The sequence below is a fragment of the Pipistrellus hanaki genome (genome assembly GCF_964339955.1).
Source record: "Pipistrellus hanaki genome assembly, chromosome: 8".
Taxonomy (NCBI): Eukaryota; Metazoa; Chordata; class Mammalia; order Chiroptera; family Vespertilionidae; genus Pipistrellus; species Pipistrellus hanaki.
Window position 1 is genome coordinate 68,672,922 of NC_140510.1, and position 21,212 is coordinate 68,694,133.

The 21,212-nt window shown below is 42.9% G+C and overlaps 1 protein-coding gene across 1 annotated transcript in view; it reads right to left on the bottom strand.

The window, feature by feature from the left end:
- The window catches only part of TMEFF2 (transmembrane protein with EGF like and two follistatin like domains 2), a 225,978-nt gene that overhangs the window by 87,425 nt on the left and 117,341 nt on the right, over positions 1–21,212 (bottom strand). The window contains exon 5 of the mRNA XM_084892130.1: positions 12,465–12,561. Within this exon, the coding sequence (XP_084748256.1) occupies positions 12,465–12,561 (97 nt within the window). The remainder of the gene's footprint in view (positions 1–12,464; positions 12,562–21,212) is intronic.

Here is a 21,212-nt window from a genome sequence, read left to right on the forward strand (position 1 = left end):
ATCATACAAGTGGAAAGACAACTCCACAGGAAGAAGAAACTATTTGCAAGTCATATATATTTGTTAAGACGCTTATATCTTTAATATACTATTAAAAAGCTCCTATAATATCACAACAAATAGGCAAATAACTCAATTAAAAAGGGGCAAAAGAGCTGAATAGATATTTCTCCAAAGAGGTGATCCAAATGATCAATAAAGACTCAACATCAGCCATCTGTAAAGTGCAAATCAAAACCACAGTTAGATGCCACTTCACACCTACTTGGAGCACAATACTAAAAGTGATGGCAATAACAAGTGCTGGCAAGAATGTGGAAAAATTTGGATCCGCATGGACTGCTGGTGGAAAAATAAATGATGCAGAGAATCTGGAAAACAGTGGACAGATCCTCAAAGTGAATCGTAAGGTTACCATTTAACCCAGCAAGTCTACATTTAGGTCTATGCCTAAGAGAAAAGAAAACATAAGCTCGCCTTGGTCACACACGCAAACCTGGTACACAGATTTTCATAACCGTATTATGCATCACAGCCCAAACTGGAAACAACCCACACGTCCCACATTTACTGATAAATGAGTAAACAAAATATAGTATATCCATATAATGGAATACGTCCTGCAGATCAAAAGCATAAAATGCCATACATGCTACAATACAGATGAACCTTCAAAACACCATGCTAAGTGAGAAAAGCCAAGCACAAAGGACCACAGATTGAATGGTTCCATTTATATGAAATGTGAGAACAGAAAAATCTATAAAGTGGATTAGTGGTGGAGGAGGGAAACATGGGGGAGGGGAAGGGGCTGCTAATGCCAAGTTTCTGGAATGATGAAAATATAAAATTGATTGTGTTGATGGCATCACAACTAGTGAATATATTAAAAATGTTGACTACTTTAAATGAATGAGTTTTATGTGAATTATGATTGCAGATCTATTTATTCTCTATCGATCTATCAAACACCTATCTATCTATATAATGTACTGTATCTATTAAAAACACATACACACACAAAACAGGGACCAAGGAAAATGATGTGATTTTATCCAAAATGAGAACTCAGACAGACATGAGCAGAGTAGGAAGGATAAGCCAGGCATAGATGGTCACCAGGGCAAAAGCCCTAGGTGCCTAGAAATGTGCAGGGCAGGACCTGGCCCCCAGGGTCGTTCCTCTCCTAGCACAAGCAGGTCATGCAGTTCAGACCCTCCTCTGACCGCTCCCTCCCTCCTCCCCCTGGGCTTGTTGCTAGGTAGACTCCCTTGGAGGAGAAGCAAGGGGGCCAGAGAACAGCCTCCTGTGACTCCTCGCACTCGCACTCCCTGAAGCATTAAGCTCTAGATATACCATCTAGGCCTCTGTTGTGGTTCAGTCCAGGCCCAGAAGAACAGGAAGGCCAGGCAGGTCAATGCCATGGCTGACATCAGTACCAGCTGCATTGCCTCATGACCACCTGCCTGGCCCTGATCAATCAGTGTAGAGACCATGAGCCTGAAAGGACACACCTGGAAAGCTGATGAATCTTCTATTGTGATCTTCCCCTGAGACCTTCCCTGAAATCCCTGCCTTTGGGAAACATAATAAATACCACTTAAACAAAGGACTCAGTGCACTTCCTCCTCCCCTCCCCTCCCCTCCCCTCTCCTCCCCTCCCCTCCCCTCCCCTCCCCTCCCCTCTCCTCCCCTCCCCTCCCCTCCCCTCCCCTTCTCTTCTCTCTCTCCATGACCCTCACCCTGTGTGATTGCGTGTTCTCTCTCGATAGCCATGTGGCCTTTGCCTGGCTGCACAGACTCGGAACAAGGCTCTAGGTGGAGTCCTGGGCACAACAGCAAAGCACCAGACTGCAGCCTGAAACCCAGGCTCAGCTTGCCAAAAGCTGGGCTGAACCAAGCTCTCCCAGGGCCCAGGACCCCCAGATGTTGACTGCTGCTGCCCTGAAGTCCCATGGCCCAGCAGATGGAGGGGGACATCGGAGGGGCATCGTTCTTATTCTGCTTCACAAGTGAATCTTGCCACCAGACCGCTTCCTCCCTTTCGGGTCCATTGAAATGCTTTTCCTCATGATACCACAAGAACCCCACTTCTCCTGTAAACAGATATATTGTCTGCCCCCAACCCCCCGGCCAAGTCTGAGTGTTTAATGTCACTCTAATGCAGACACCTTTATTGCATTTTATTTTACTCAAATCAACAAATTTGCTAGAGAAGAAAAAAGATATTAAAAAAATTAAGTTGTATTCTTTCATTAAATATATGATTTATCTCATTGTCATAATTAATAATTTGATGTTATATTTAAATTTGATGTTATATTTAAATTTGATGTTATATAATAATTTGATGTTATATCTTAAAGTACCACATTTGTGATATCTACATATATTACAGAAATGCATCACTGTTTTTTTTGCTAATGCAAAGCTAATATTTTATTTCATTTCTTAGTTGTGCTTTTCCCCCAATTGTTATGTTATGCACTTCTCCCTGATATTCGTCTCTTAATGTCTGCTGAGGCAAGGCACTTATGGCTAGTTGGAACCTAGTATTGCTTTTATGACCCTGGATAATATTATTTTGATTGTAGAAAGCTCATTTTGGGATGAGCTCTGAGAAGAGGGTAAACTGCTGTGTCAAAGACACAGGAACGACTGCAATGAATTAAAAAGAGCTGGTGTAAAGAACCTTCAGAAAATCGTCTATCCCGAGGGCATCATCCCCATTTCTTAAGTTTCATTCCTAGCTTAGTGATAACTGGATGAATGGATGCAATTTAACTTTGCACTGGGGGGGACTAGAAAAATCGGATATTTGTTTTAATTTGTTTTGTTCTTTGTAGTAAAAAAAGCACTTAGATTTCCAGCAGTAATGATTTTTTAGTGGGTGTTGCACATAATCTTACGATTTGTTCAATCACTTATTGGATATTACACATCCAGCTTGTTAGGGAAATGTGTCTGGAATACACCAATGTGGGCTGCCAAGGAGGGCTTGCTAATGTGTTGTTGTTGTTTTTAATTATTATTTTTTATTATTTATTGAATAAAATATTACATATGTCTCCTTTTTTCCCAGTTTACCTCTCACTGGCCACCCCCAACACCAAGCACATGCCCTCACTCCCCTACAGTCTGTGTCCATTGGTTAGGCCAGTGGTTGGCAAAACGCGGCTGGGTGGTGAGCACAGTGTTGACACCAATGCCACGGCATGCTGTCCGTGGTTCTCATTGCACGGTGGGCCCCGCCTTCCCGGTCTCTGCTTTGGGAACCTGCCTCAGCGGTGGTTGGTAATCGCGGTGGCCGGTGGAATGCGCTCAGCCTGTGGTTTCAGGAGAGATCCTGCCACGGGAACAGAATCTGCCTTGTTGCTCAGAGTGCTGCATGTTACACTCAACATTGACTGCAGTTTGCCTCTCTGTTGACTAATGAGTTTGCTGTTCACTGGACTAGACTAAATGTTACCATGTAGTTGGAAGCTGTAAGGACTAGGCAATTGTGGCATATTGTGTGCAAAGAGGTAAAGGGTAGTATATGACTGTGGTCGGCAAACTCATTAGTCAACAGAGCAGCAAACCGCGACTCAAGAATGTGGCTTGCGAGCCGCAGTTTGCCGACCACTGGGTTAAGCTTATAAGCATGCATACAAGTCCTTTGGTTGATCTCTTACTACCACCACCCCCCCCCCCCCCCCCCCCCCGCACCTTCTCTCTGAGGTTTGACGGTCTATTCGATGCTTCTCTGTCTCTAGATCTATTTTTGTTCATCAGCTTATGTTGTTCCTTACAGTCCATAAATGAGCGAGATCATGTGATATTCATCTTTCTCTGACTGGCTTATTTTGCTTAGCATAATGCTCTCCAGGTCCATCCATGCTGTTGCAAATGTTAAGAATTCCTTCTTTTTTACAGCAGCATAGTATTCCATTGTGTAGATGTACCACAGTTTTTAATCCACTCATCTGCTGTTTGTCACTTAGGCTGTTTCCAAATCTTAGCTATTGTAAATGGTGCTGCTATGAACATAGGGGTGCATATATTCTTTCTAATTGGTGTTTTGCTAATTTGTTGTTTAGCTGAATCAACACATACAACATGTTGCTATTTGAAGTAAACCACTGACCAGAAACAGTTTTATCTAACTTAAACCTCCTTTGGGAGGACAGATTCTTAGCAAATAATGCTTATGCCTCAGAAATCTACTAGTTCTGAATTCTTTGGGTACAGACAACAGAAATGGTTTTGGTGTCACACTGTTTAGTCTCTCGGAGTTAACCAAGAAAACTGTCTAACGTTGAGTTAGAGAGGATTTAGGTTTTGGTATATTTTTTAGATCACAGTGTGAGGACAGTACTCTCAAATTCATTTGTCTTAAAAAAAAATGCAAACATTTAGGGAGAGTCATTAGAATTTGGACCACAGAAGTTCTGTTCAATTATAGAGTATTCACAAATTTGTTCAACATTCATAATAATCTCCAAACTCAGCCTCAAGATTAAGTAAAAAATTTAAAAGTAGAGACTTCGTGGACATGTCAAATATGATCAGACTTATTAGAAATACAGGCATACATACACACACATGCCTGTGCACACATGTACACATACAGGGAAGGAACATATTCAGTGGGAATCTTGGAGTGATGGGATGACATTGTAATAGAGTTTCCATGTTTCTGGTCTCTTCAAATTTCTATGACAAACATGTACAACTTTTATAATCAGAGAAAACTAAAAGCCTTCAATTTCAGTGTCATCATCAAACATATGAACTGGGAAATAAGAGGCGTTGCCACTAAGATAGGGATTATAACGCCCAGCATATGAGCCACATTTAGTTGCCATTTCACTGGACGGTTCTTTCCTCTTCCTATATATCTCCTAATTTCTATTCTTGCATTTGTATTACACCCTCCTTTTCCACTTGGAAAGGGGCATGCAGCCCGTTAGTCCCAAAGGCAGCAAAGAATGAATTCCACCTAGCTTAGCCGATGGCTTGCGGATCAGTGCCCTCACTGTTTTGGGCTCCTCAGGGCTTGGCGTTTGCAAACCCCCCTGAAATACTGCCATGACATGCCAGCATCACTGACAGGGGGACTGTCACAATGGGCAGTCTCTAAACCTGTGTAAATATCTGAAAACTATCGCTAGTTATAACAAATAAATATTGTTCACCCTATTCACAATCGGGGTTGCATTGTCATTTCAAAACAGCTAACTTCAAGTTGAAGCTGCTCAAAATAACCACGTTTTGGTGAAGATATGTCTGCTTTCTGCAGCCTCCTGGCTATTTTCAATCTAATTGCCACACACATAGTCCTAAGAAAGCCATTTTCCATAGGAAATTGTGGAGAGCGGCTACAGTGATTGGACAGGTTCAAGCCTCAGACTAATGAGAAGGCACAGTCCTCTCGGGGCAAAGCCACGTGCAAGTCCCAGCCTGGAGGGCAGAACCCTCACAGCACAATGATAGCCAACAGCTGTAGCTGTAAGCTTGAGCCTATGGTCCGAACACCTGGCCCCATGTGCCTGAGTGATGTGGGCTTGATAGAGTTCAGGTGCATGTCATGGAGTACATTGGAACACTGTTAATATCGTGACCATGCCCTTACTTTACCTCATGGCATTTGCCTATAAAATAAAGACACGGCTTGTGGGCGCTGTCGCTGTCTCTCCACCAGAGAAGCAGCGTCTCACCCAGCCCCAGCTTTCTTTTCTCAATCCTTCACCCTTGGCTGGTGCAGCACAGAAAATAGTTCAATATCTCTTAAAAAACAAAAGTTTTTGTGGGCAAATGGAAGCTTCGAAGGAAAGAGAGGCATCTTTCCCCGTCACACCCACCCACCTGTACAAACAGACAATACTGTGACCATTTCTCAGGTGACAGCATGGGCATCTTGGGGTGGGAGTGAGGAGGCAGGTCCCGGAGGCAGGAATCTCAGCACCGAGAAGGTGATCTCCTAGAGCACATGTGTCAAACACAAGGCCCGCGGGCCAAATCCAGCCCGCCAGGCCTTGCAACGTGGCCCACACCGCGCTGTCATCACTGCACTCCGCTGTCAGTTTATGACTGTTCAGTAAACCATTCGGTCCGCAATTTAGGCTGGATTTTAGATTTTGGCCCCTTCTCTGATTGAGTTCGACACCCCTATCCTAGAGCCTTGCATGCAACAGAACCCTCGGATCTTCTAGCACCATGGTCAGCAAACTGTGGCTCTCAAGCCACATGTGGCTCTTTGGCCCCTTGAGTGTGGCTCTTCCACAAAATACCACGGCCTGGGTGAGTCTATTTTGAAGAAGTGGCGTTAGAAGAAGTTTAATTTTAAAAAATGTGGCTCTCAAAAGAAATGTCAATCGTTGTGCTGTTGATACTTGGCTCTGTTGACTAATGAGTTTGCCGACCACTGGTCTAGACCAGTGTTTCCCAAACTTCTCTCATGATGAGAATCACCTGGGGGAGTTGTTCTAAGACAGAGCACTAAGCTAAGTATACAATTTTACCTATATGTTCCCCAAAATTCTAGTTTAGCACTTCTTAATTGGGATTCAGGAATCTGTATGTTAACAACTCCACCAGGTGATTCTCATCATGAGAGAAGGTTGGGAAACACTGGTCTAGATAGACCTATGTCCTGTTGTGATGCATGTTTGCATTCTCTCCGCAAGTGAAATGTTAGAAGCCAGAACCGATCAGGTAGCCACATGTATAGTTCTCAGGTGAAAAGCACAGGGAATCAGTAAGGGGAGCTGACTAAACTCTTAGTCCCCAAAGGTTGGTAACTGACCAGCACCCTTTTCTTTAGATGCCCCCCCCCCCCCCCCCCCCCCCCCAATGCAGCCCGGCCCATCTCCTTTGTGCTAAATAGAAACATTTGGAAACCTTCCAATCGCAACACAGTTTTTTTGTTCCATCTTCGGCAGCAGTCCTTTTTAAAGGGCATCCCTTTCTCTATTGTCTTCATCATTCCTTTCCCACTCATCATTTGGATGCACTCCAGCGGGGACCTCAGGCCTGTTTGCTTACAGGGATGGTGAAACCCAGCGCCGAGGGTCGTCCAAGGTCATGGCCCGGCTTCTAATGTTCCCGATCCTCTCCCCCCCCAGTCTCCCGTGCATTAAAGGTGGGAACCCTGCCAGCCTCACACGTCTTCCCAGCCACAAGGAGCCCTCTCCGATCAAAGGTGCACGGGGTGAAAGGCTTCCGATGAAACCGTCTTTGTGAGGGACATTCGCCAAGGAACGCCAGCTCCCGCATCCCTCTCCGCTCCAACATCAATGAGGCAGAGGAAACAGATGCCCATTCATTCTCTCCTCTGAACCCGTTTCACTGCAGCCACGATGTTTTCTCCTTTCTCACCATTACGGCCCAGCCAGGATATTATGCACGAAAATGGAAAACATCGCTAATGTTTCTGAGTGAAAATAAATGGCTGCTTGAGGAATTAATAGCTATTAGGCCGCTGTGACTTGCTAATGGAGCCTGAGTGCATGCGAGAAGAACAGGAGCGCGGAGTTAAGTGGAAGCGAGACTCTCCAGCCACGTGAGAAGCACGCACATAGCATCATCGAGCCGGCCCTCCAGGCCAGTGGTCGGCTAACTGCGGCTCTTTGGCCCTTGAGTGTGGCTCTTTCACAAAATACCACGGCCTGGGCGAGTCTATTTTGAAGAAGTGGCATTAGAAGAAGTTTAAGTTTAAAAAATGTGGCTCTCAAAAGGAATTTCAATCGTTGTACTGTTGCTATTTGGCTCTGTGGACTAATGAGTTTGCCTACCAATGCTCTAAGCCACGTGTCACGGGCCGCCTCTGCTCCTACACCTGGGCTCCCAGGGTTCATCCTGCGCCCTGGACACGGGAAGCACACAGGCAGCTCCATGCCCAGCCATTCCTCGGATCAAACCCAGCTACCAACTTTATTCTTTTACAGGGGTCCTCAAACGTTTTAAAGTGGGGGCCAGATCACGGTCCCTCAGAGAGCTGGAGGGCCGGACTATATGAACTACTAATTCCTACTGTAACACCTCGGCTGCGCTCACTGCCCAAAAAACCTGGCGGGCAGGATCAGACTCCTCTGCGGGCCGCATGTGGCCCGCGGGCCGTAGTTTGAAGACCCCTGTTATTAAGTCAAGAATCAAGCCCTGGGCGCTGAACTACCTCTGATCCACAGGACCGATGGAAAGTTCCAAGCTAATTACTTCTTAGGAGTAGTTCCCAGTGCCAAAAGTTCCTGTTGACCTGCTTTGGACTTCCTGGAATAATTTACCAGGTACGATAATTAAGGGGACAGAAAGCTGCTTCTAAAACCAACCAAGTATCAGAGATGTATGCTGAGACTCTGATCTTCTCAGCATATCAGATGGGGCTGTATTACTCTGAGGCCAGCCAATCGTATCATGTCCGACTTAGTTACCTGCAATTCTTTTTCTTTATAAACTATTTTGACAGGATGCATTTGAAAGTCTCTTTGATGTGTAAATGTATCTGTTTTGACTTTTCAGTCTAGATATAGAGAGAAAAGATCTTTAAGCCTTTCTTTTCATTTCTTCTCTTTAAAATGTTTTTATTGATTTCAGAGAGAGGAAGGGAGAGGGAGAGAGGGATAGAAACATCAATGATGAGAGGGAATCATTGATCAGCTGCCTCCTGCATGCCCTCTATTGGGGATCGAGCTTGCAACCCAAGCATGTGTCCTGACCAGGTCAATGCTCAATCACTGAACCACACTGGCTGGGTTCATTTCTTCTCAACCCCGGCTCCACAAACAAGCCACATACCCCTTCCCTTTGCAAGATATTCCAACGATTTTGAAGTCAATGCTTCGTGAGAGACTTACATGAATTTACAAATCACATAGTTTCCCCAAATAAAGGTATTAAGTGTAAGTAAAACACGAGGACACGGTTTATCCATGCCGCCTCTACTATTTTTTTTTCCTCCTTTTTCTCTACTCTCCTTACTCTTCTCCCTTCTCGTTTATTTTTTCTTCCTCACATCCAGTGAGACCTGCTTCTCAGCCAGAAGACTATGGAAACAGATCAGCGGACTGTGCTGGCTTCTAACTCGAACCCAGACTCAGCACAACTGGAAGGACCTGTGCACCTTTGCCTTGCCAGCCTCGGTCCTGCGGCCAGAGGTAAAATATCAGCCTCTTGGGCCGGGCTCGAATGCTGCGGGTGCAGTAATGACCTTATTTCTCCGCAGTATTTCTTCATGGCTTGTTAGGACTAGCTCAAAGTCACCGGAGGGTGTTAGCCTAACACAGTGGTTGGCAAACTGCGACTCACGAGCCACATGCAGCTCTTTGGCCCCTAGAGTGTGGCTCTTCCACAAAAGAGTTGGGTGGGCGTGAGCCTGCGGCTGAGTTCCTGTGGGAGCAGAAGGTAACGCAGAGCACCGAGCGCATCCCTGGCGGCCACAGGCATGTGCGGGGTTTCCGGCCTGGGGAACCAGCCATGGCTTCGCCCAAATCACTGGCACCTCAGAGCTCCCTGCATCGGCAGCGGCATGCGGGCCAGGCCACTCCCCTACCGTTTCCCGGCTTTCTCTGTAGCCTCTTTCTTCCACGCCTGTTTGCCTGTTTAATTGCACTCCTGCTTTATTTCCGTGTCCTTCGGCTCTCTCCTCTACTCTTCATGGCCATCCCTAAATATAATTTGTTCCCAGGCAAAGGCATTTATGCAAATGAAAACTAATACGCTTATCACTGCAGCTCCCTTCCTTGCTGCTTGCCTTGGACACGGTAAGGACCTTTTATTTAACGGCTAACAGCTCTTCCCTCCTGCTTGGCTTCCTCCCTGCCGCCCCCTGCCTGCCCCGCTCTGCCTCTGAGCCCTGGGGAGGCTCGCCTTACTCCCCCTTTGGGAGCCAATCCTATCTGGAGGCTGCGGGTGCAGAGATGCCCTCAGCCAGGAGCGAATGACGGAGCATCCAGGCAGCACGCTGACTCTGACCTTGGCCTTTCTCTCTGAGGTCCAGGTGCTGGCCTCTCCCCTGGTCCCCGGCTTGTTTCCTACAGCAGCTCCTGCAAGCGGGTGTCCCCCAGAATCCCCCCATTTGCCTTTCCTGATTGGTAACCAGCTCCTCTCCGACTGAGGGTCTGCCCTGCCCTCTCTGTGGTTTTGAACCGAGTTTCTTTTTCTAAGTCCAGGTGCCCTGGGTCTTGCCCGTACCTCCCTGCACCGCCTGCCTCCAGATCATGCGTCCTGTCTTTGCTGGGACACCAGGAGGGACACTGCCTGCCTGCTGTTTTTCCTCGGCTGGCTGCAGGCACCGCCTGTCACCAGCTCGCACCCTGTGGGTCCTGAGTCCTGCGATTTGTCCATCATGGCCATCCCGTGACTGCAGACAGGACAGCGAACAATGGGATTTTAATTGCGTCTTAGCTTGAGCTGTTAGGCTAATGACCTCTGGTGACTTTGAGCTCAGAGCTTCCTCTTGGCTCTGCCACTTACACACTGAAAAACGAAAGCAGAGCCCTCACTGTAGAGCGAAATCATAAAGGAAGACACCCCCGGGCTTCTCCTGGAGATAACTGAGAGAAATGTGCCTACACATGAGCCAGCCCACAGTAAGCAGTCCCTAATCTCCACCTGCTCAGTCTCCACCTGCTCGCTCAGCCCAGCTCTTGTCTTAAGTCTCTGCACTTGTAAAGGGGACTATGTCACAAAGGTGATCATGAGGGAGGGGAGGAACCAGGGGAATGGAAATTCTTAAGAAAAAATTAGGGACCCATGTAGACTTTTTTAAAGTAGAGCATTGATAGCAAGATTTCTAACAGCTTTAAAAAATAATGCTGAACTACAGATGCAGGGAGAAGGAAACATTAAACATGAGATCGTTAAAAAAAGTGTATTTCCTGTCATATGTCTTCACATACAGAGCCCTAATGCACTGGGGAGGAGTAAGATTCCAAGTCCCACGTTTCTGGAACACGGAGCCACTGATTTACCCCAGAGCCCAGTGTTTCCAGCTGGAATCCTCAACTTCTTCTGCACTCAGACATGTTTAAGGATTTTAAGTGCAGATTGTTTCACTCTTGCCACAATTATGTTGCCTTCATTGCCTCTTCCTGCCCCTTAAAATGTCCCCTCCACCCACAAAAATGTGATCAAAATGATTACTCTTTAAAAATTGAGATAGAATTGATATATAATACTGTATAGGTTTAAGATGCACAACAGGCTGATTTGTTACACTTTTATATTGTAAATAGAGGCCAGGTGCATGGATTTGTGCACTGGTGGGTTCCCTTGGCCTGGCCTGCACTCTCTCACAATCCTGGATCCCTAGGGGGATGTCAGACTGCCTGTTTCGGCCCAATCCTAGCAGATCAGGCTGAGGGACTCCATAGGTACACAAATCCATATGCATATAAGATCTTTGGTTAATCTCTTCCTGCCCTCCCCGTTTCCCTCTGAGATTCATCAGTCTTTTTCATGTTTCCATGCCTATGCATTGAGCAACTGCCCCCTGGTGGTCAAATGGTTGCTTAGGCTTATATATATGTATAGACAGGATTACCACCATCATGTCAGCTAAAACCACCATCCAGTCACAGAATCACCCGCTTTTGTTGGTGAGAGCATGTAAGATTCACTTGGCCACTTTGATCAAAATGAGTGCTAAAAGCTCCAGGCAAGCATGGACGCATTTTGAAGAAAACAAAGGGCACTTGGCTGTTTTCCTGAAAGGTACAGGTCAAAGCCAGTGAGGGAGAAAGGGAGAAGGAAGAGGTAGAGCAGTGAGAGAGAGGGGGGGGGGCGGGTGTTTGAAAAAGAGAGTAAAAGAGAGAGAGAGGGAGGCTGCCTCATTCCTCGATCACAGCACAAAGACCTCCTCTGGATTCTAGGCTGGTCACTCTTGGTATTATCAGGGAACAACCAAACACATGTTCATGCCCTAGAAGGCTAGCATTTTGGGACCCATTCATAATCAATATCACTCACTATGGCTTCTGCATATCTCCAGGAGAGGCTGCGTATTACTGGGGTGAAGGGGAAGTTGATACTATAGGGCGGCTCTGGTCATTCTTTGCTTTACCATCTTCCCAGCTCCGCCACCAGCACCCAGAGGCAGACCCTTCAGTAAAAGCTCCAGACCTGCCCTTAGAAAGTGGATCAGCAGGTGCCCACCGGCTCCTGACCACACTTCGTGAGAGATGTTCTGGTAAATGTGACTGTTCTCTCCCTCTCTGAACCCTGACAATCCTGGGGCGTCTCTGTGATGGCTTTTTATCCCCTATCAAATGAAGCAGGGCAGCTGGCCCAGCCCAGCTCTCAATTCAGCTTCAGAAATTCCTGCCGTTACAACAGCCCTCATATGCTCCCCTCCCTGCATCCCACCCACCTTAGGAACTAGATAAGAAAAAGAAATGCCGACCACGTCTTCCTCCGGAAACACGGGAAGGAGTAAAAGGAGTCAACGTTCATGGTTTTGTTGAGAAGAGTCAGGGGGAGCACCGTACCAGACATCCTCGGCGTCCTCGTCGCATTCCGCCCCGAACTGGCAGATGTCACAGGTGGAGGTCTCCTTCTGGCTGGTCTCGCCCGAGCCTTCGTGGACTGCAGGGGAGAGGAGGGAACAGACTAATTTAGACAAGTGTGCAGACACCAACAACTCTAAGACTGTCAGAAGGCGGCTGCTTTCCCAATGGCCCTATTTGCTATCGGGGCTTCATAGGAATGGCATCCTCTGCTCCTCCCTCCCCTAAATTTAAGGGCAATCTAACAATAACATGCCACCCATTGGTATGTAACGGGCATTTCAATTTAAAAAAATATATATTTTATTGCTTTTTTACAGATAGGAAGGAAGAGGGAGAAAGACTGAGAAACATCGATAAGAGAGAAATATTGATCAGCTGTCTCCTGCGCACTCCCCACTGGGGATGTGCCCGCAACCAAGGTATGTGCCCTTGACCGGAATTGAACCTGGGACCTTTCAGTCCTCAGGCTGATGCTCTCTATCCACTGAGCCAAACCGGTTTCGGCACATTTCAGTATTTTACTAGCAACATAAAACAAATGACAGGTCCACTGGATTTATGAAAATTCATTGGCTCATAAATACATTACATGAAAGAGTGATTTAATGAAAAGGGATATAGATTTTTGTTTTCCTTGCCTAGAGGAAAAATCTAATGTCCACCAGACTGTAGATAAATACCTAACATTGTCTCATTTCTAAGTTGTATATTTCTTTTTCACTCGCAGGCTTTTACACACACACACACACACACACACACACACACACACACACCGTATTTTTCGGACCATAAGACGCACCGGACCATAACTCGCACCAGTTTTTAGAGAAGGGAAATGAAGAAAAAAAGATTCTGAAACAAATAGTGTCCTAAAATATTTTATGTGCATTAAAACCCAACATCACAGTCATAAACACATGTAATCAACCCTGTAAAGTAAACAGCAGCATTTAGAACCATTTTAAAGCCGGGCAAGCACACAGAGACCACACAGAGCTGGGCAAGTCAAAAAACTTTTTTTTTTAAAGTATATGTGTAGGCTATATTTGGACCATAAGACGCAGGGACTTTTTCCCCCCACTTCTGGGGGTGAAAAAGTGCGTCTTATGGTCCGAAAAATACGGTAATCTTAAGAATCTGAATGGGCAGCCTTGACTTATTAGATGTATCTTCTTTGTCCTCCCTTAAAATGTTAAGTACTTATAAGAAAAAAAAAAACACTTTAATTATAAATTTCTGGAAAACAGCTCCTAATGGGTTTGTACAATAATTTCTTGATTCTTACATAAATAGTTCAGAGCCCTATCATAGTGATTTCTTTCCTGAGGATTATGACCATATATTTCATTTTGAAAATATATATTGTCATTGATGATGATTATTGGCATTGTTCTTTCTTCCTCATGAATTAAAAGTACAAAAGTATGCAATTTATAGCCCAATTATAAAAATCAACTGCAAAATCAGGGCACATTAGTATAAATCAAGGAAAACCTTCTAGCATTTTCAGTCCAAATAATGAAAATCTGAGCAACACTTTTGAGATAATGAATTATTGTTTACCCAATTAAAAAGTAGTTGATAGCAAAAATGGTTTTTCTTGTAGATGAAAAATTGCCACAACCGAACTACCACCTAGATACTCTTACTCCTTGGTCAGGTCACACACTTAAAAACAGATGTTTACATCAGGGAGATCTTAAAAGTGCATTCCTGCTGAAGGTCAGCATTTTCAGTCGGAAAAGAACCCAAGCTGTTAAGTATGGCGTAGGCTCCTAACTTTATGAACCCGGAAAAGACACAGCTTTAACAGAGACATAATTCATTAACACGCACCCTGAACCTAACAAATCCAACCTCACTGATCTCGTTTTAATAAGATACTTTCTCATCATTTCTTCTTTGCCTATTAACAAGAGTTTTTAACATTTGCAAAAGTGAAGGCCCTTATTCTTGATTTTTAAAAATTTTCTGCCGCGCAGAGAAGTGAGACGTCTCTGAGAGGACTCAGTTTTTCAGGTTTCCCAGGAAAGATGGATTTATTTTTTTCTAGAGCAATTTTCCCCTGTGCTTCATTTTTTGCACTTACATTAAAATAGGTGTGAATTCCGACAGATTCACTTCAACTGAAAAAGTATTCATGATACAGTTTTAAACTTAGAAGTCTTAAAAAAAAAAAATAAAGAAAGAAAGAACTGGAGTTCCTCCCCAAGAAGAAGGGATTTTGAACTCTGAGAAAACAGACATCACTTAGCATTCCTCTGTTCCTCTCACACAGGCCAGGCCATTAGAGAGGCCGTGGGGATGAGCAGGGGGTTGGGGCCTCCCCTCCCGGGAGAGCCTGCAGCTGAGCCTGCTCCCTTATTCCTTTCTTATTATTAATGCAGCACGGAAGCTGCTAATGGGAGAGCCTTTTAGTGTCAGCGAGATCCGAAGCTTCCAGACTAACTTCCCATCACTCAGGAAACATACCGAGGCGGGGGACGGTCCTTCAGGAACAGTCACAGCCACTTAGGGGCTGCCCCTTCTCTTCCACAGCTGCGACCCTTCCTTAGGGACCTCCTGGGGGTGACCTGGGGCAGGAATTGTGCTTGCTCATAATTATACTCAAAAGTAAAGAGCACAAGATAGATATACTGTCATTCATAGGATCATATTTTTAAAAATATATTTTATTGATTTTTTATAGAGAGGAGGAGAGAGGGATAGAGAGTTAGAAACATTGATGAGAGAGAATCATCGACCAGCTGCCTCTTGCACACCCCCTACTGGGGATGCGCCCACAACCAACGTACATGCCCTTGACCGGAATCGAACCCGGGACCTTTCAGTCCGCAGGCCGATGCTCTATCCACTAAGCCAAACCGGTTTCGGCCATAGGATCATATTTTAATATGTATGATGGTGGTATTATAATTACATATATAGCATTTTTAATAGTTAGATGAAGTACATATTACATATATGTGCTATGGTATATGTGCTGTACTGCAATATGGTACCAGTGTTCTCATGATGGGAGTTGGAGGAAGAGTTCCCACTTCCCCTACTTCATGAAAGAGTTTGTCTATGACAGTATCATCATTTGATTCTCCATAAAAGCTATTCAAATTTTCTATTTTATTGATTTCTGCTCTTATTATTTCCTTGGTGTTATATGGCCAGGGTTTAATTTATTATTTTAATAGTTTCTTAAAATGGAAGAAGTACTTAATTTGACACCTTTCTTATTTTCTAATATATATACTTAAATCTATAAGTTTCCTTGTAAAGACTGCATTAGCTGCACCTCACAAATATGAATACTTTTATGATTTCTGTTCAAAATGTATATATATTGTAATGTCCTTTGAGATTTCTCCTCTACTTCGTGGATTATTTAATGAGTGTGTTTTTTCAAATATTTGAATAAATATTTGAGGGTTTTAAAAAGTATATTATTTTTGCCAAAACCGGTTTGGCTCAGTGGTAGAGCGTTGGCCTGCAGACTGAAAGGTCCCGGGTTCGATTCCGGTCAAGGGCATGTACCTTGGTTGCGGGCACATCCCTGATGGGGCGTGTGCAGGAGGCAGCCGGTCGATTTTTCTTTCTCATCAATGTTTCTAGCTCTCTATCCATCTCCCTTCCTCTCTGTAAAAGATCAATAATATATATATATATTTTTTAAAAAGTATATTATTTTACTCACCTATAATGTAACTATTATGGTTAGAGAACATGCTCTTTAATGTAAGTCCTTTGATATTTATTGAAACTTGTTTTATGACCTAGAATAGTGTCCACCTTCTTGAATAATTCATGAGCATGTTAGAAGTTGTAACCTCCTGTGGGCAATAATTTTCTGTAAATGTTAATTAGCTTTAAGTAGATGGTTAGTGTTGTTCAAATCAGCTGGAACTGTACCGATTTTTCAATTGATCTGCTACTGAGAAGGGAGTGTTAAAATCTCTATCAGTGAAATGAAATTGTTCCCAGTTCTCTTTTGTTTTGTCTTGTATTTGGAGCTTTGATATTGGGTGCAGAAACATTTAGTAGTCTGATGTCTTCTTAAACAAGTGACCCTTTTCTCATTATAAAATGCACCCTTTGGATGTCTAGCAACATTAGTCATCTTGAAGTCTGCTTTGTTCTGATATGCAGAGCCACACCAGCTTTCTTGCACTTATTATTTTTATTCTTTTACACCAACCTGTTTGTTAACATGTTTAAAGTGTGTTATTGACAGACTCGTAGACAAATAGAGTGGACTGATGGTTTCCAGAGGAAGGGGCGTTGGGGACTGGGTGAAAGAGGAGGAGGGATTAAGAAGGACAAGTCAGTAGCTACAAAACAGTCCTGGGAAGTCCAGCACAGGGAATAGAGTCAATACTATTATAGAAACTAAGCTCAGTGCTGGGGGCACTGATATCAAAGGGAACACTTGGCAAAGTTTATGACTGTCTAATTACTAGCTGCGCACCTGAAGCCAATACAAAATAACATTAATGAAAACTAATTTAAAAAAGTGTTTCTTGGAAGCATATAGTTGGATCTTGATTTTTTTATTCAGTCTGAATATGCTGACTTGGATCAGGGCGTTTAGCCCACTTACTTTAATGTAATTAATCTTGGGGCTATCCTTGTATTATTACCTCTGTGGTTGCTTTAATGACAGTATGTGTCTTTAAATTCTCCTAAGCCATTACTTCATGAACCTTTTAGAGCTTTATGACAATATGTTTTTAATTACCACTGCTCCCTCTTTGCATTCTTATCATCATATATCATACTCCCACCTAAGCTGCTAAGCTCAGGCTCCCTTTTAAAGTTAGTTTTACTTAAACAGCCATCCTATTCTTCTGGGCTCATTCAATGGCGAAAGCCAGAGATGCCGGTACTAATGAGGACTCCAACCTCTTCCTGCTAACTGAGTGTTTGACATGCATCTGGCTCTATCTTTTCAAGACTTATCTGTACTCTCACATTCTCCATGGAAGACAGTATTGACATGTGACATTTACAGTAGATGATATTATTTTTCTAATTAGTTTTTCCCCTCTCTCCAATAAATCATAATTAGTTCCTCTCTACAGCCATATGACTTGAGTTCCATGCTATCACCATGCTTTCCTTTTGCTACTTAAATGTGAGTGGAAGTGAGAAGCTACAGAAAAGCCATGAGAGCTGTCCCTTCCACCAATCCAGATGGAGGAGGTGCACAGAGCTGAACCCCCCGCCCCCCCACTCCCCTCCTCAGCCCGGGAGCAAGACTTTTGCCACTGACACTGTAGCCTCTGAGGGTGTAACCATGGAGGCCAGGTGTAACCATGGTTTTGCCTAGTGAGAGATGACTAATAAGACCTGAGTTAATGTTATCAATAACTTCTAAGAAAGCATACTCTCGCATAATTTTCACATCTCAGAATCTGATTGCATTACATTTCTTCACAATCTTAGACCTGCTTTTAATTTTCTCCAAGTCATCCTTCAAATTTTTATTTTTTTATTTTATTGATTTTTTACAGAGAGGAAGAGAGAGGGATAGAGAGCTAGAAACATCGATGAGAGAGAATCATCGATTAGCTGCCTCCCGCACACCCCCTACTGGGGATGTGCCCGCAACCAAGGCACATGCCCTTGACCTGAATCAAACCCGGGACTGAAGGGACCCTTCAGTCCATAGGCCGACACTCTATCCACTGAGCCAAACCGGGTTCAGCCATCCTTCAAATTTTTACTACTTCTTTTCCATACTAGCATGTATTGCACAATATTTAAGGCACTTCTTCTATTATATTTTCATTTTCCCCAACAGAACACACCTTTCCTAATCTCTGCATGATTACCAGTTTTTTCCTTCTCTGTGTAAATATAAAAGGTGCCCTTCAAATTAAGCAGAGAATAATGGTTTAACATAGTACAAACATAAATGAGCAGAAACCTCCACATGCTTCATGCCTGAAATAAAGTAGGCGGTCGTAGAAATCATCAGATTTTATCAACAAAGAGAATGAGATTCCTAAGCTTAAATATGACCAGTAGATACTGGTTCCATACTCTTTAAATTACTATGAAGTTGAGAAAAAAAATTATACACATTTATGTAGACCTTAATCTGAAATTTTTCAAAGTTTAGAAGGCATTTTTCTCTTTCTGTTTTAGAGTCAATACTAATCTAGTAGTCAGTGTTATTTTATTAAATTAATTCTTGGTACACTTTTCCTTTTTCCACTTTATTTATATAGATAAAGGATTTATTAGTGATGATATTCAATGACCTGTTGTAACTAAAATTACTTTGATACTAAAATTATAATAGACATTTTTATTTTTAAATAACTTGCATAAATTACTATTTCATTATCACCAAAAGCTGAACTTTGAGCTTATGTTCCGATAAAGAAAAATATTCCACTTAAAGAAAATTTTACATCAAAACTCTCCACTTCATTCTTTCTTTCTTTACTTATTTATTTTTAAAATATATTTTTATTGATTTCAGAGAGGAAGGTGGAGGGAGAGATAGAAACATCAATGATGTGAGAGTGGCTGCCTCCTGCACGCCCCCTACTGGGGGATCTGAGCCCATAACCCAGCATGTGCCCTGATCAGGAATCGAACTGTGACCACTTGGTTCATAGGTTGCCGCCCAACCACTGAGCTACTCGGGCCGGATTCCATTCTTTAATTTGGATAACGTGTTGGCTTTGCCTTTGTGTGGGCTTTGTCTCTCATATGTTTCTCCCATGTGTAAGTTGAACATAAATGATGGAAATGTCTGGAGGCTCAAACAATGCTAAGCTGTTGTTTTTGAGCCTCAATCATTTTCTCTTTTACATTTTCCAACATTTCCCTGGAAATACTAATATGACTTCCAAGAAAAATAACAATAAGGCATACTTTCCTTTAATTCATATTATAATGTGAGAACATTTTAATAATAATTGCACTGTTCTATTATTGAAATGCTAAAACAAGAGACTTAGCATACTCTGCTGCTTACAAAACTAACAGATTCATTCTGTGTATGTGTCAGTGCCACAATGCAGTAATATGTGCTCAGACTTTAGGGGGAAACCCATTATCTTAGTCTTTTGAATTAAAAGAAGTACAAATCTATTGTTAACTTTTAATTTTTAAGTGACTTAAATGCTAAAAACTAAAGGAAGACTAAAATGACATATACCCATAATGGTTTAAAGCCACATGAAAAGTCTAAGAACCAAGTTTCAAGACCGAGAAAATCTAATTTTATATAAAACACTCAAAAGAAGAGAGCATTACAGAAAATTTAATTTTTCATCATTAAGCTAGTTAGAGCTTGACAAAGCTTCTTTAGAAATCACATATAATTTACCTTCTACACAACTAAAAATAATTTAAGAGATTAATACAATGCTATTATATTGAAACACAATTCTATTGTCATTTAAGTCTGACTGATTTCATTCTAACTTAGAACTGAAGATATTCAGTTGATTAGAAAAAGAGAAGGAAGGAAGGTTGGAAAGAAGGAAAGAAAGGAGAGAGAAAGTTTATTCAGCTTGATGCTCTGCATGGCAAAATTCCTCAGAGAGAGCTAATCTGCCAGATTTATGAAACTCTTCCACATCAATCATGTGATAAGCCAAAATACTTGTATTCTTCTCAGTTTAATTAGTTTGAATTACCGTAGGTAAATTTATAGAAATATTATTTTTCCTTATTAGACTCCTAGAAGGTAAGAAATGCATTTTTTAATTGGTAAGTTATAAACATTGGCGTGGGTGACATGGGATACTATATAAAGTATGGGGAGGACCACATCCCAGTGGGAGGAAAGTGAGAATGGACTAAAAAGTTGGTAAATGGAAAGAATAAATGTGGGTGACACTAGTGCCTAGTGCATAGATTCCAGATGAGAACAGAGAATGAGGCATTATTAAGTAAGGCTGTAGCATCAAGAAAATATTTTGATGAAAGGGTGCAGTTTAGGCTCCATTTTTTGCTGAAATGATGGAGCAGAGAGAAGCAAACTGAGGCAGGAGGGAAAGCGGATAACCACAGAAGCTGTGCCCATGAGAGCCGTGGTTTACACACAGGTGAAGTGGTTGATCTTACAGGTAGGGGACACAGCTTGTCCTGCAGGTGAGACGGCAGAGCATGTGTGTACAGATGGAGGGAGGTGATGCTGGAAGGGGAGGATGGCATAGATCTCGGCTACATTTCTTGCCTCTGTTGTATTTGTACTTAAGAGGGACATCATCCTTTGAGAGAATGTGCTACAAAGAGAGATGTGAACATTGTAGGAGAGTGGATGTGAATGAAGAAAGATGGAAGCTTTCTCAGCCTTTTTAGACTAATGTATTGCTTGTCAATTTTGTGCTTAATTCTTTTAATTAGCAAATCGCTAATACTAAAGATATGTCTTTGTTAATTTGCAGTTTGTATGTCTTTTAGTATATGACTCTTGGTGTTGATAACCTAAAGGCATTTTGTGAAGTAGAAAGTTATTTGAATCATCAAGTAAAGGCTAAATTGCATGTAGAGTGAACTCTAACCTACTGAATGTCTGTTATGGTAGAATGTCTTTGAAATCTGGTCACATCTTACATGTCATGTTTGTTTCCTAAATACTTTTCCATCCCATCACCACTGTACTCACGGAGCCTAAGCTTCTACCACCTGACCTGTACACTTGCAAATGCGCCAATTTTATCTATTTGCTTATTTATTTTTTTAAATGTGCCTAGGCTAACTATATCGCCC